The sequence below is a fragment of the Dipodomys spectabilis genome, unplaced genomic scaffold (assembly GCF_019054845.1).
Source record: "Dipodomys spectabilis isolate Male_0828 unplaced genomic scaffold, ASM1905484v1 ptg000054l, whole genome shotgun sequence".
NCBI classification, from domain to species: Eukaryota; Metazoa; Chordata; class Mammalia; order Rodentia; family Heteromyidae; genus Dipodomys; species Dipodomys spectabilis.
In genome coordinates this window covers 40,394,736-40,409,055 of record NW_024870731.1, presented here as the reverse complement: position 1 = coordinate 40,409,055, position 14,320 = coordinate 40,394,736, and the positions used below count along the sequence as shown (strand labels likewise).

Here is a 14,320-nt window from a genome sequence, read left to right as displayed (position 1 = left end):
GGCAGGAGGCAAGAATGACCAAGGCAAGATGGCAAGAGGAGGCCAAACTCGATTTTATAACAAACACACTCTTCTGATAACTAACCTACATCTGCAATCATTAATCACCTCCCAACATTGTTACATTGGTGATTAATTTTCACACACCTGCACTTTGCAAGACACATTCAAACCATAGTACTAGATATGGAAAAATGACAAGTGTTGAATCGCATGAACAGGTAGCCCCAGCATAGGTGGCACAGGGGTTCACACACTTGCCTAATTATCTGCCTTGTCAAGAGAGTGTGTGCTGTCTTCCACACCATTTTAAACACCTTGCATAGTGCCTGGAACCCCATTAAGTGCGCAATAAATATGTAAACATTGAGGCATAACAATCATTTCCTCATCTAGTACATATACTCACTAGATCCAAGGCAGTAGAACTATATTTCCTCTGTTTATCCTAATTCCCTCCCTCCATCCTTCCCTTCCCCTCCCTCCCTCCCTTCCACCCTTCCTTCCTTTGTTGGATGTCCCTTGTCCAAATTTTTTTGGCTTTGTTTTCTTCTGTGTGGGCTTCGTGATCTATCAGGCATCTTCCATATGGTGACAAAGACTGTCCCCAGCACTGCAAGCTTTCACAATGGCATCCTTCCTCCTTTCAGTAGAAAGAGAAGGCTCCCTTCCTAGTGTTTGCAGCAAAGCCCCAGGGCTGCTTCTAATTGGCCTGGTTCAGACCTTGAGCCCTACTCATATGGCCAGATTAACATGATGTGTGCCAATTAGCCAGGCCTGGGCCTCATGCCCATCCCAGGATTGGAGATGGTGTCAGTTTCTCATGAACCCCATGGTCCCTGGGAATACTGGAGGGGAATTTTGGGGATTCAGGAAATCAGGAAACTGTTACTGGAGACCTAGATGATCTCAGACTAAGAACAACACATGTCCTCTGATGGGGCAGCTGGGGTGGGATGCAGCCGTGGCTCCAGCAGTCACCTGAGGCTCTTCTATCTGTGGAAGCTGTCCTCTCTGTCCTCTCTGTCCTCTTTGGCTCTTGCTTCCCCTGGGCTCAGGGCTCACTTCCACCCACTTACAAGTCACTGTTCTCCCTTCATGAGTCAATTTAGATGTCACCACCTCCAGGATGTCTTCCTATGGAATTGTGTACTCCCCTTCATCAGAGTGGTCATTACATTATAGGATAATCACTTGTAGAACTGACTGTGGCCCTACATCAGGGTAGAGACTCCATATATCATACATACGATAATATTGTAATACTGTAACATTGCAATACTGTAGTATTTTTTACAAGACTGTAATGTTTCCTGGCATAATACCTGGGAATATTACTGCTTGCTAAATATTGAATGATGGTGCTAGGGCTGACCTCAATCCCAAGATAGAATCCCAAGATAGAATCCCAACGGTATCTCCCTCATTTTACTCTTTCTCCCTCTCTTTTTCCCTTTGCCTCATCATGCACCCACCACCATCTATCCACCCTGCACTACGAATTTATCCCTCTACCTGTCTATCCACTTGACCAGCCAATCAACCGTACTCGTAAGTCCACTGCTCTGTGGATCCATTCATCCAACCAAGCATTCATTCACTCAGACATGTAAATAAATATCCATAGTTGCTGACTACCATTCTTTGCTCTATGATTATGAATGAGGTCCTAGCCCTCAGGAGTTGGCATTCTAGTAGGTTAAGATAATGTATAAACATGGATGATGAGTAAATTAAGATGGAAAATAAGTTGTATAGGCCACATGGGTTGTCAGACTGAAATTCTGGGATTTCTAGGCCATGCCTGTGGAGTGGAGCAGGCACGTATAGTTTGACTTGTTGAGAAGCTGTTTTATAACAACTAACCCTTATTGTGCCCCAGTGTGTCTCTCCATAGCTGTCAGTGTCCGGATCTGTTTATTTGCTTTTGTACTTAAATAAGGGTCTGAAGAACAGCGCCACTGGCACTTGCCTGTTTCAGGATCTGGGAACCTTGGGAGGATGCAAAGCATCCTCCACAGTGAAGGGCAGAGATTCCAGAACAGGCAGGCTTAGGTATCAAAAGCAATGTTCCCGCCTCAGTTCTGCCTGGCTTCCTATGTGATTTAGGAATGCACATCCTTTGCTATTCCTTTTTCTTCTTTCCTTCTCTTTCCTTTTGTTGTTATTCTTTTGTTTGGTACTGGGGTTTGAACATAGAGTCTTGCTCTTGCTAGACCAGTGTTCTGCTACTTGACTCATCTCCCCCAGTCCTTTTTCACTTTAGTTATTTTTCAAATAAAATTTCATGTATTCCCCTGGGTCTTTCAATTTATTATCCTCCCATTTATACTCTGTGTGGCTGGGACGGCAGACATATACCACAATACTAGGTATTAATTGGAGAGATCTTGCTAACTTTTTGCTCAGGTTGGACTTGAACTGTGATCCTCTTGCTGTGTTTCAGGCACAGTCAACTCTGGGTATCAAGTTGGTTCTGCATCTACAGATTCTACCAACCACAGACTGAAAATAGTCAGAAAACAATTGTGTCAGAACTGGACACGTACAAGCCTTTTCCTTGTTCTTTTTGTTCTCTAAAGAGTACAATATGAAACGACTTATTATATTACTTACATTGTATTAGGTATTATAAGTCAGGGAGAGAAGATTTGAAGTATACAGAAAGACATTTTTAGGTTATATGCAAATACCATGCTGTTTTATATAAAGGACTTGAGCATTTGCAGATTTTAGTATCGGTGGGGGGTCTTGGAAACAATCCTCCATAAATACCAAAGGATAACTGTAATTAAATAAAGGGAACAGCTAGAGGTTTCTGGTATAAATAAACTTTTTTCAGAGAGACTCCCTCATTGAGGACAGCTGTCTGTCATATCACCCTGGGCAGCAGAGTTGTCCTTGTGTCCAGCAATCTGTGGGATCAATGAGAATTTGGCTCCCTAAGTTCTCAGAGTTGTGTTTTCCAAGCAAGAAATTCTTGGAACACACTTAGTCTGTCCTGGGAAGTTTAGCTTGTTGGAGAATAGGATGAGTACTCTGCAGTTCAAGAGAAGTGAAAGAAAACAAGCAAAATAGGAAGAGTGAAATGGGCCAAGGCAAATGTAGGAGGGGAGCACACCCAGGTGGGACACTGCCCTTGGGTGATTGGATAGATTTGCTCACCGATGATTAGATAGGAAGATTGAGATGCAAATAGAGGTTGTCTTTCTTTCTCTGCACTACCTACCACAGACAATAGATGGGTGATTGACAAAAGTAGACTTGGAGCTGAAGTAGAAAAGGTACTTGTAGCAAGAATCCTTGAACTCAGAAAGGGTGGAATCTGGAAATGAACAGCAACATCTGGTGCTGAGGGAAAGAAACAGGTGCATCTGCAAATGTGGAGGGACAGAGGAGAATGTGAAGGGAAAGGAGACAGACCAGAGCAGACATAGAGATCTCTTAACAATTAAGTATCTGCTTTGGCTCCCTCGAAGCCTGCAGCCATTCTTTTGGCCACTAGGTGTCGAAAATGCATTGGGTACAGCACATTTTCTGGTTCATTGAGTTGTTTGTACAGGAGCTTAGGGAAACTGGGTTACAGAATGGATGAAGCCAGCAAGGAGGTATTTCTAGGGCCCGTCTGGTTCTCAGAGCTGTGTTCTCCAAGAAAGGAATCTTTGGAGCACACTCAGTCTGTCCTGGGAAGTTTGGCTTGATGGAGAATAGGATGAGTAGGAGTAGGAGAAAAAGATAATTGCACATGACCCAAAATGTGCAGAAGACAGAGAGCTCTTTCTACCAAGATCCATGAGGAAAAGTTGACTGCATTTTCTATTTGTGCATTGTTTTGCAAGTTTGGGAGGTTTTCAGTGTGAAATCTCTGCCTCGAACTTTTTCCTGTTAAAACATTAGCCAACTTGTGTTCTGGAAGTAGAATAGAAAAGTGGAATTTACTCTATAGGATTCTTTCTATAGCCAACGAGTGTATTCCACAGGGTATAGAATATCTGTTAGCTTATGTAATAATAAGCCTTTTGCTGGCAGATCCACATACTTAACTGAGAAATTTATTTATACGGAGGATGTTATTTATAAGAAGGATGTTCCCTAAGGAGTCAGATGAGTATGCGGGAAGGGTCTTTCCCACTACTAGGATGGGAAGATACAGAATCACCACTCACAGGTCTATAGAGCACAACTGAGGAAGAGCCAAGCCTCCTGTTGCCTCTGGGCTGTGTTCACCCTTCGTAATTTTCTCTTTGTCAGCTCATGCCTGGTGCTTAGTAGGACTTGATGATGATGGTCATGCTGAAGCTGCTAGTAATCACAATCAGCATTATTTCCAGTACTCAGAGTTTGTGCAAAAAAGAAGTGAGGGTGTTCAGTGTGTGTGCTGGAAAGAGGGCAGGGACAGGTATGGTGCAGCACCCAAGGGAAAGGCCGAGAGAAACAGTATAGACTGGTGGTTTCTCACACTCACCTGTCCCCAGGTCATGAAAACCTACCACATGTACCATGCGGAGAGCATCAGCGCAGAAAGCAAGCTGAAGGAGGCTGAGAAGCAGGAGGAGAAGCAGTTCAACAAATCAGGAGAGCTCAGCATGAACTTGCTCCGGCATGAGGACCGGCCCCAGCGCCGCAGCTCTGTGAAGAAGATTGAAAAGATGAAGGAGAAGGTGTGTGTTGGCAGGGCTCTCCCAAGTGGGGCATACAAAGGGGAGAATCAGGCACTTAGCTGACAGCTTTAACCCTTCCCCTTTGCATGAGGTCAGTGTCTTGAAGGAAGCAGGCTGGCCACGCTCCTACTAGTGCTGGTTAGGCCTGGCCAGGACTCAGCCACCAGAGAACAGAGGCACTCAGCTGACAGGAATTAATGTATATCAGGGCTTGTTTCAGAAGACAGTTGGGTGGCTGGGGTCAAGGACAAGGGCCAATTGGAACTTGGCATGTCCCAGCAAGAGAGAACAATACTGGGGTGAATCCCTGAGGACCTGCTTTGGGCAGAACTATCCTGGGCACTGCAGACCCAACAGTAACAAGCAAGGCAGTTCTCATTGCTGATTTCTTAGTTTCCTGGTGGGAGACACTGATGGGCTGACAGTCAGATGGTTTATGGAGAGGTGGTGAGAAGGCCTCATGAAGAAAACACTGAGTAGGCAAGGGCATGGGGGACATTTTAGATGAGGTTGTCACTTTAGACCAAGTTCTCAGTTGCTGTTGAGAAGATCGCAGACCTCCCTGTTGTATGGCTCAGCTCTGATACCTGCTCTTTCTCCTTTCAGAGACAGGCCAAGTATTCGGAGAACAAGCTGAAATGCACAAAGGCCCGGAATGACTACCTACTAAATCTGGCAGCCACCAATGCTGCTATCAGCAAATATTACATCCACGATGTCTCCGATCTCATTGATGTGAGTTCCCTGGGGAGCTGAGGACTGAGTGGGGCTGCACCTCATCGGCTGAGGGGTCAGCCTTGGTCTTCTGCTGACAGTGGAGGTGCTCAGGCTTTTTGGAGCCCTGCTGGAGCAGAAGAGCAGGAAGTGTTTGCAGCTAGGCCATGTTACCTTACGGGTTGCTATTTCCATGGGTGGGAGGTGAGCGTTGCCAGATCCTCACAGTTGTCTTGACCAGTCGTGTATTCAGTGAGAACTTCCCACGCTGCCTCTGCATCAGGGCCTTTGCTGAGTGTGGGAGAGTCACACACAACACTCTGGGGACTTCCTAGGATGCCAGTGAAGGGTCCAACCTGGGTCCCCTGGGTCCAACCAGCCAGGCACACAGCATGGGAAAGAAGATGGTGACGCAGGTCAGCCTTGTGTGGGGACGTTGCCATGGGAACCAGGTAGTTTGCAGAGGGTGAACACGGACTCAGCAGTGCCAGTTGTGCGGGGCTCTCAAGAGGACACCTGGGCTTGGAGGAAGGACACTGATGGGGGCAGTGACAGGGAGGGCCTCTACGTCCACTCTGTTGGAGCAGCAGCTCTCTCTCTCACCTCTGCTTCCTGAGCAGATGGGAGATCTTCCCCTGTAGGTGCTTACTTCGTTTAAGGCACTGGTTGCTCTGGACCTGTTATGTGCTGTTCTGGAATTTGGAGGCAGGGCAGCAGTCACTGCTTTTCCTTGGCTGTAGAGGGGACCCATAATCACCATTCAAGCTTTGGGGGAACCTCTGCAGCCAGGCTCTTGAGTATGGAGAACACCAAGGAAGGCTTCCAGAGGAAGGGGCTTAGAAAACAAATGCCAAAAGAGGAACTTTTGTGTTAGAAGAGATACATGTGTGAAATCTTGGAGATAAAAGGGTAGTGGTGAACTTGGGCAGCCAAAAGAAGCTCTACTGTTGCCCAAATCTCAGCCCCCGTCCCCTCCCCTGCATTCTTTGAAGGTTTTGGTGTGGTTTGTGTGGTAGGTAGGCTTCTATAGTGCTCTAAAGTGAGCATAAGTCACTGTCCTGGTTCTCATTCCTACCCCTGCTATTGTTGCCTCTCCCCAAGTGCTGTGACTTGGGCTTTCATGCCAGCCTGGCGCGCACCTTCCGGACCTACCTCTCTGCTGAGTACAACCTGGAAACCTCTCGCCATGAGGGGCTGGATGTCATTGAGAACGCAGTAGATAACCTGGACTCCCGGAGCGACAAGCACACAGTCATGGACATGTGTAACCAGGTCTTCTGCCCCCCGCTGAAGTTTGAGTTCCAGCCCCACATGGGGGATGAGGTAAGTTTTCTGCAGGGGTTCATGCCTGTGGCTGCATCTTAGTTGGGTTTCTGTGGCTGTAACAAAGTGCCTGATGCTGTATTACTTAGAAAGAACAGAGGTTGCTTTGTCTCACAGTTCTGGGAACTGGGAAGATCAAGTGCACAGTGCCAGCATCTGGTAGGAGCCTTCTTGGTCCATCATGTAGTGCTGCAGGGCACCGCATGATCTACAGCAAGTGTGTGAACTTGGGTCTCTTCTCACAAAGTTACCAATACCCATCCTCATGAGCTTTTCTGATTCTGATTGTCTGCCAGAGGCCCCACATCCAAATAGCATTACATATGGCTTTAGGAGTTACATTTCTTACCTGTGAACTTATGGGGGACACATTGACAACACATCTGTGTCCATGCTCTCCCATGTTGGCAGGGCATGGATGGAAGGAGGACAGTAGCCCTGGGTGCATTTCAGAGGCCTAGGAGCTGGTTCTTGGTTCAGAGCTTCTCCAGCAAGGTGCGGGGGGGTGGCAGGGGAACCACCACTGACATCTTTGTTTTGCTGACTCAAGTGCGTCCACTATAGAATCGCAGGATCTCAGCGTCCTAACCATCCCTCCCTAGCATGTGTGGTAGATGCCAAGGCTTGGAACCCAGGCTTGCGCGGAAAGAGTCTGCTCTTCCTGGGGTACTTCACACAGCAGCGGGCTTCACAGCCACTCCAACCACACCTTCGTCAGCGTCCTGCTGCCTCCAGTGCTGTGAGCCCTTGACCTTCCGGACAGCCAAGTTTCCTTCAGGGCCTGTGCTGCTCAGTGTCTTAATGTAGCCGAAAATGACAAGAATAAAACATGGGAAGACATGATATTACTCTCCCCATTACAGTACTATAAGTTCCATAAAATCTCTGATGCAAATAGCTTTCTGAGCTTTTCCAAATCATTCCTCCCTCTGGGATTTGAGGGGACCCAGACCAGCAGGGTAGCAGAGCCAGCTAGCCTTTGCATCCCAGTGGGAGCACAGCTGGCCCATCCACGTATCTGATGATTGGGGGTCGGGGAGGCAGAGGCATCTTAAAAGATGGCATGTGTTGTGCCCTCTGCACAGCTCTGTCCCGCTTCATTTGCAGGTGAGAGACTTTCTGCAGAGCAGTGCCGCTGCTCCTGTCACATTCCTCTGTCCTCGTGTCTGCCCTGTGGTCCATCACCGAGCCCTGAAAATGCTAGTCCAAGGCTGCCACTCGTCACTGTAAAGTTGGGTTGCCCAGTCCGTGTTGGCAAAGCTCTACTTTTTCAGCAGAGCTCTGCTAGTCCTTGTGATCTTAGCTGTGTTCCTAGAAGAGTAAAATCCTAAAGCATACCAGCTAGCCTTGCCTACAGATAGTAGCAGAGTCCTGGACAAAAGCCGTAGGGGAAAATAGTGCAGCCAGTATCCATGGGAGACTGGCTCTAGGAGCGCCTCTGTGGATACCAAAATCTGAAGACGCTCAAGTGCCTTATATAAAATGGCACCATATCTACATATAACCTATACTTCAAATCACGTCTAGATTACTTACAATACCTAATAGTAAGTAGACACTACAACAGTAATTATTGTACTGCATTGTTTAGGGGATAATGAAGAAAAAGTATGTGCATATTCAACATTTTTTCCATCTTTGGTTAGTTGAACGTGTGATGTGGAACCCACAGACAGAGAGCCAACCGTGCTTTCTCAGCCCTTCCCTCCTTCCCCTTACCCATCAACCAGCTATGAGAATGTATAGCCATGCTTGCCATGTTCTTATGGGCAACAGGAACACTCTATTGATCTTTCCTTTCCCTCCTGCCTTCTCTCCTTTCCTCCTTCCCTCCCTTTCTTCCTTCCTTCTTCCTATCATTATTTTTTGTTTTATTGAGGCAAAGTCTTGTTGTTGTATAGCCCAAGTTGACCTCAGCTTTTTCAATGCTGGAATTATAGGAATGAACCACCATACCTGGCTCAGGCACTTGCTTTCTTTCTACAACTTCCTGCCTTGAATTCAATGAATTCGTTTCACTTAATAAAGGTATGCTGTATCTCTTTGTAAGCCCATAATCATGGCACACATAAAGAAGATCATGACTGAGAAGGCACCTCTGGCCACAGCAAGAAGGTGGTCTCTGGAATAGGAAGAGCCTGGCTCCCATCTGGCCATACATAGGCTGAGTGCCCAGGGACAGGTCACCTCACCTTGCTGAGCCTTTATCCTTGGCTATAGAGAGGATGTTAATGGTGGCCTCTGTCCTGGTCCTGGAAGATGAGGAGGCCCTGGGCAGCTGAAGTTATAGCAGGTTTCTTCCTGCAGGTGTGCCAGGTCAGTGCACAGCAGCCGGTGCAGACGGAGCTGCTCATGCGGTACCACCAGCTGCAGTCCAGACTGGCCACACTCAAGATAGAGAATGAGGAGGTGAGTGAAGGTTTCCACATGGCCTGGCTTGTTCTGGGGAGTCCATCTGTGCTGTAGAACAGACATGAAAGGATGGGTCATCTATAAGAGACAAGGATACACTGGACATCTGAGTCCCTTGGTCATCACAGCACGCCCCAAGGTCCTTCTGGCAGAATCAATGCAATAATGGCTTGAGATTGGATATCCCAGCTTCTCACCCAGCCAGCTATATAATCTTGGACCAATGAGTAATTTGTCTTACTTTCCACAAGGCTGTAATGGGGCCAGGGCTCATCTTGGGCCTGCCTGCCTCCTAGGAACTGGTAAATACTGGGAAAAGGACTTTGGAGTGTTAAAGGCTTGAGGAGAATAAGGGGATCTTGGGTACACTGTGTTTCTCCAGGTTAGAAAAACCCTGGATGCCACCATGCAGACCCTGCAGGATATGCTGACTGTCGAGGACTTCGACGTCTCCGATGCCTTCCAGCATAGCCGGTCTACAGAGTCCGTGAAGTCCGCTGCCTCTGAGACCTACATGAGCAAGATCAATATCGCCAAAAGGAGAGCCAACCAGCAGGAAACGGAAATGTTTTATTTTACGGTCAGTGGCATCCTGTGCCCACAGCCCCCACTGTCTGCTGACCCCCTTGCTTGTGACTTTGGGGAGCAGCCTGAGTAAATGAATTGGCAAAACTCTATGGGTTACTTAGACCTGAGACTAAGAACCTTCCAATGTGCTTTTTTTTTTTTTGGTGGGTCATGGGGCTTGAACTCTGGGCCTAGGCGCTGTCCCTGCGTTCTTCAGCTCAAGGCGAGCGCTCTACCGCTTGAGCCACAGTTACTGCTTGAGCCACAGCGCCACTTCCAGTTTTCTAGTGGTTTATTGGAGATAAGAGTCTCATGGTCTTTCCTGCCCAGGCTGGCTTTGAACCATGATCCTCAGGTCTCAGCCTCCTGAATAGCTAGGATTACAGGCGTGAGCCACCAGCACCTGCCCCAACGTGCTTTTAATATTAAGTTGTCTGGCTTGGTTTTCTGAAAAGCAGAAAGTCAATTAATATTGGCATTGATCTTGGGTGATGGTTGCTCAAACTTTGCTACCCTAGAAAGAAACCAAAGAGAGCGTTTTATTCAAATCAGGTACAAAGAAAGTGGCTACCAAGTTCGGCATAAGCTCCAATTGATGTGTACATGTTCATTTTGGATATAAGCTTTGGAAGTAATGTCCTTAGCAACCCAAGCCAGTTGCTTTTGTGTTTCCAGCACCTTCTGTAAGATTCCAGCTGAGTTACTTTCCAAGCAGAGGCAAGCAGAGGCAAGGAGAAGGGAACTGATCCTTTAGTTCAACATGGGCTTATTGAATGTAGAGCATTCAGTAGTAGGGGACCAGTCTTCCATCTGATCCACTTCCCCGTAGGTTATCTGAGCTCTGTTTAAATGCCCTCAGGATTAAAAACTTCCTCCTTCTCAGAGTAGCCCTTTTGTTTGGATGGGGGCTGGCTTCAGATATTATGATGTTTCTCTTTGTCTTTGTTATCTTCAAAAATCTACTACAGTAGGATTTCTGGCCATTGATCTTGGTTCTGTTCTCTGACACACAGAAAACTCAGAGTGGGTGAATTATACATGTCTTTCTGTGGTTGCTGGGAGCTGGGTTTTTATTTCTCCAGGATAAATGCACTGATCTTTCAGTCTTATCTTACAAGCTTTTTTTTTTTTTTAAAGTAACCTCTGTATCCTAGTAACTCTTGAACGTGTTCCATTTGCCAATGTGCCCTCTAAGTGAGACTCCTAGCTGGGTGTGGTAATGTATACCTGTCATCCTAGCACTTGAGAGGCTGAAGCAGGAGGATCTTGAGTTTGAGGCCAGCTTGAGCTACAGACAAAGACTGTCTCCAAAACACAAAGGTGAGACTCTCATTAGTGGTCTGGCTAGCACAGAGGAGTGGATATACATTCCTTCCATACAAGGAACCATACTCTGTTCCTGAGACCTAAGATTACATTCTTTGTTTCTGTTATGTTAAAGCTAATATCAGCCAGCTTTCTTCTTTGTGTACAGCTAGGCCTCCATCCTCTTAAAGGTCCTTTAGGTAACACCTTCAGTAGGGTCTTACATCTGCTTCCATTTAGTTATCTTCCTAATGGATTCCTTTTGTGGTTCTAGATTGTCAGTGTCCTCCATCCAGTTATCCAACCTTCCTATTCTCCTTGCTGATCTTATATCATGAGCAGATTTAAGGAGCATGGCCTTCATGCAATGCTGTCAAAAATATAATTCATGGGCCAGGGCCAATGCCAAAGGCAGGTTGTTGGAAACATGCAAGTAGGCTGCATGTGCTGATTGGCTGATTGGACTGTGCTCATCTAACCTATCAGCACTTACCCTCCTCTGACATCCAACTCTACCTTGTGATACCGAATTCCTATTGAGGCCAATCGTTGGCACATACTGTACTTCTTCTGCCAGTGTTCTTTGATCTTAAGAGAGGAAGCAAAGCTGATCCCCAAAAGTCAGCCCATGCCATTCCTGGCATTCACCACTTCCACATGGAGCCCAGGTGTTCACAAGAGAATGTGTGGACTACAGAGATGAGAGGAGAGAATATGTATATGAATAGTAATTCACTTTTGTAGTAGAAGCAAAGAAATCCGGGCAGCAGAAGGAAAGAAGGGGCTTCAACCTTCTTAAAGTCAAAATAATTCTGTAGTGTGTCTGACTAACAGTTATATTTGACTAAGATGTTATATTTTTCCAGGCCCTGGTGGCTCATGCCTGTAATCCTAGCTACTCAGGAGGCTGAGATCCGAGGATTGCAGTTCAAAACCAGCCTGGGCAGGAAAATCCATGAGACTCTTATCTCCAGTAAACCACCAGAAAACCAGAAGTGGCACTGTGGTTCAAGTGGTAGAGTGCTAGCCTTGAGCTGAAGAGCTGAGGGACAGTATCCAGGCCCAGAGTTCAAGGCCCACGACTGACCAAAAAAAAAAAATTATATTTTCTTCTTTAAAACTTAATTTATCAACTTGGTTGCCTGGCATGACTCCTTACAATTTCTTGTTGTGACATTATTTGGGGTCTTTTAAGGACATAATTTGCCTTTAATGCAAACAATTTTTTTTTTAAATCGTGAGGCTTAAACTCGGCCTGGGTGCTGTCTCTGAGCTCTTCAGTGTAAGACGAGAGCTCTGTCACTTGAGCCACAGTGCCACTTCCAGTTTTCTGGTTGTTTATTGGAGATAAGAGTCTCCTGCCCAGGCTGGCTTTGAACTACGATCCTCATAGCTTAGCTTCCTAAGTAGCTAGGATTACAAGCATGTGCCACGGGCACCCAGCTCATTCTTACAATTTGATGGCATTTTTTTTTTTTTTGTGGGTTACATGGGTGATGTCCATAGACCACAGGACTGCAAGCTTTTAGTTTCTTTAGTCAGTAAATCATCTGCCAAAGCATGAGTTCCAAGTTCATGATTAGAACTTTACCCTAAGGAGACTCAAAAGAATGATGGACAAAAGCCTGCTTACACAATAGTTCTTCTATTTAAAATCAGAGGGTTTTCAGTATGATGGGAGCCATCTTTGAAAAGCTTTGGGTCAGTAGTTACCAAATTGAAACATTCCTGTGATATTTGAGATGCCTGTTTAAAAACACAGGCATTGCTGGGCACCGGTGGCTCACACCTGTAATCCTTGCTACTCAGGAGGCTGAGATCTGAGGTTCAGGGTTCAAAGCCAGCCCAGGCAGGAAACTCGATTGAACTCTTATCTCCAATAAACCATCAGAAAACTGGAAGTGGCACTGTAGCTCAAGTGGTAGAGCACTAGCCTTGAGCTGAAGAGCTGAGGAACAGCACTCAGGCCCAGAGTTCAAGCCTCACAACCGATTAAAAAAAACAAACAAAACAAAAACACAGGCATTTAGACAACCCCCTCCCTGAGATGGGGCTCTAGACATTTACCTGCTTCTGGGTCTCTGTGGTCCCTCCCTAGGTGAGACATGAGGACTTAGACTTTAGGTATTGCAGAATCTGCTAGGTGATGAAGTTTCCAGTCAATCATCTGCCCACACTTGGAGACATACCATGAGTCTACTTATTTTACACCAAGGACCATGCGGAAGCCTGGAAATGGTCAATATTCTGTCCTAGGTCACAGTGAGGAGTTACAGTCCTGGAAGCATGCTAATGCTTGTACAGTTTGTTCCCTAAGGTCATGAGGAGGCCCGTGTGTGTGTGTGTGTGTGTGTGTGTGTGTGTGTGTGTGTGTGTGTGTGTGTGTGTGTGTGTGTGTGTGTGTGTGTGTGTACTATCAGGGGTTCTACAAACATCCAGGAAGTGTCTCTTCCAACAAGCAAGGATCCAGATCTCCAGAGATAAGAAGAAACCGGGAAGAGGAGAGAAGAACATAGCTATGAAGAACATAGCTATCCAGCCAACTGGTCATGCCAGAATACCACTGGGATTGGCAATGTGAACAACCCCAATTTAATTTGTGTGTACATCAGCTCCCTTCTCCAAGAGCCTTTCCTTGCGTCTGTCTTGCACAGGAAGAGGGTAGCATTGGAGACATTACTCCGCAGGGGTCCTGGTCTTCCACAGCTGGCATCACTCTGACCCTGTGAGCGCACACTGACCCAAGTAGTTCATTGGATTTCTGGGTGAGAGATTGTCTGGTAGATTGGAGCTGTCATACCTACCTCCTTACCTTCCTTCTCAGAGCTTCTGCAGTTGCCATGTTCTTTTGCTGGCCAAGCCATTCTCCTCCCTCTCAGAAGCTCAAATGCAGTGATTTCTGCCCATCTGCCTAGATTCCCAGTCCACAGTTTGTGTTTAGTTGGCGTTTTGCTTACTTTGTGGTTCATAGGGGCCGTCTTGGTCTCTGTGTCTCATGAGGCAGGGGATCAGTTCAATTCTCAGCCCAAAGTATTTCACAGAGCCACAAAGGCATCCCCATTAGGGCTTTGGATGGGACTGGGGAGCAGAAGCTGTTTTGTTCTCCAGATGGCACTCCATCCCTCGGTGCTACTCTGCAGTGCTACTCTGCAGTGCTCTGAGCTTGGCAAGAACTGTGACCTAGCTAGGACCCGGCCTGGCCTGCTATTGGCTTTCCGTGGCAACTGGGCAAAATCATTTTCTTGTGCCTGCGTCCTTGTCTCATTCATACAAAGAGAAAAACCTATTACCCAGTACAGGCTTGAGCTTCTTTTAACTGTAACATCTCTTAGCAGCCT

At 46.6% G+C, this 14,320-nt stretch overlaps 1 protein-coding gene across 1 annotated transcript in view; it reads left to right on the top strand.

Annotated features, from left to right (window-relative positions):
• Srgap3 (SLIT-ROBO Rho GTPase activating protein 3) overlaps nucleotides 1-14,320 on the top strand; it is a 182,911-nt gene that overhangs the window by 126,202 nt on the left and 42,389 nt on the right. Inside the window, exons 5-9 of the mRNA XM_042679800.1 lie at nucleotides 4,476-4,661; nucleotides 5,268-5,396; nucleotides 6,477-6,698; nucleotides 9,006-9,107; nucleotides 9,493-9,690. Of these exons, the coding sequence (XP_042535734.1) occupies nucleotides 4,476-4,661; nucleotides 5,268-5,396; nucleotides 6,477-6,698; nucleotides 9,006-9,107; nucleotides 9,493-9,690 (837 nt within the window). The remainder of the gene's footprint in view (nucleotides 1-4,475; nucleotides 4,662-5,267; nucleotides 5,397-6,476; nucleotides 6,699-9,005; nucleotides 9,108-9,492; nucleotides 9,691-14,320) is intronic.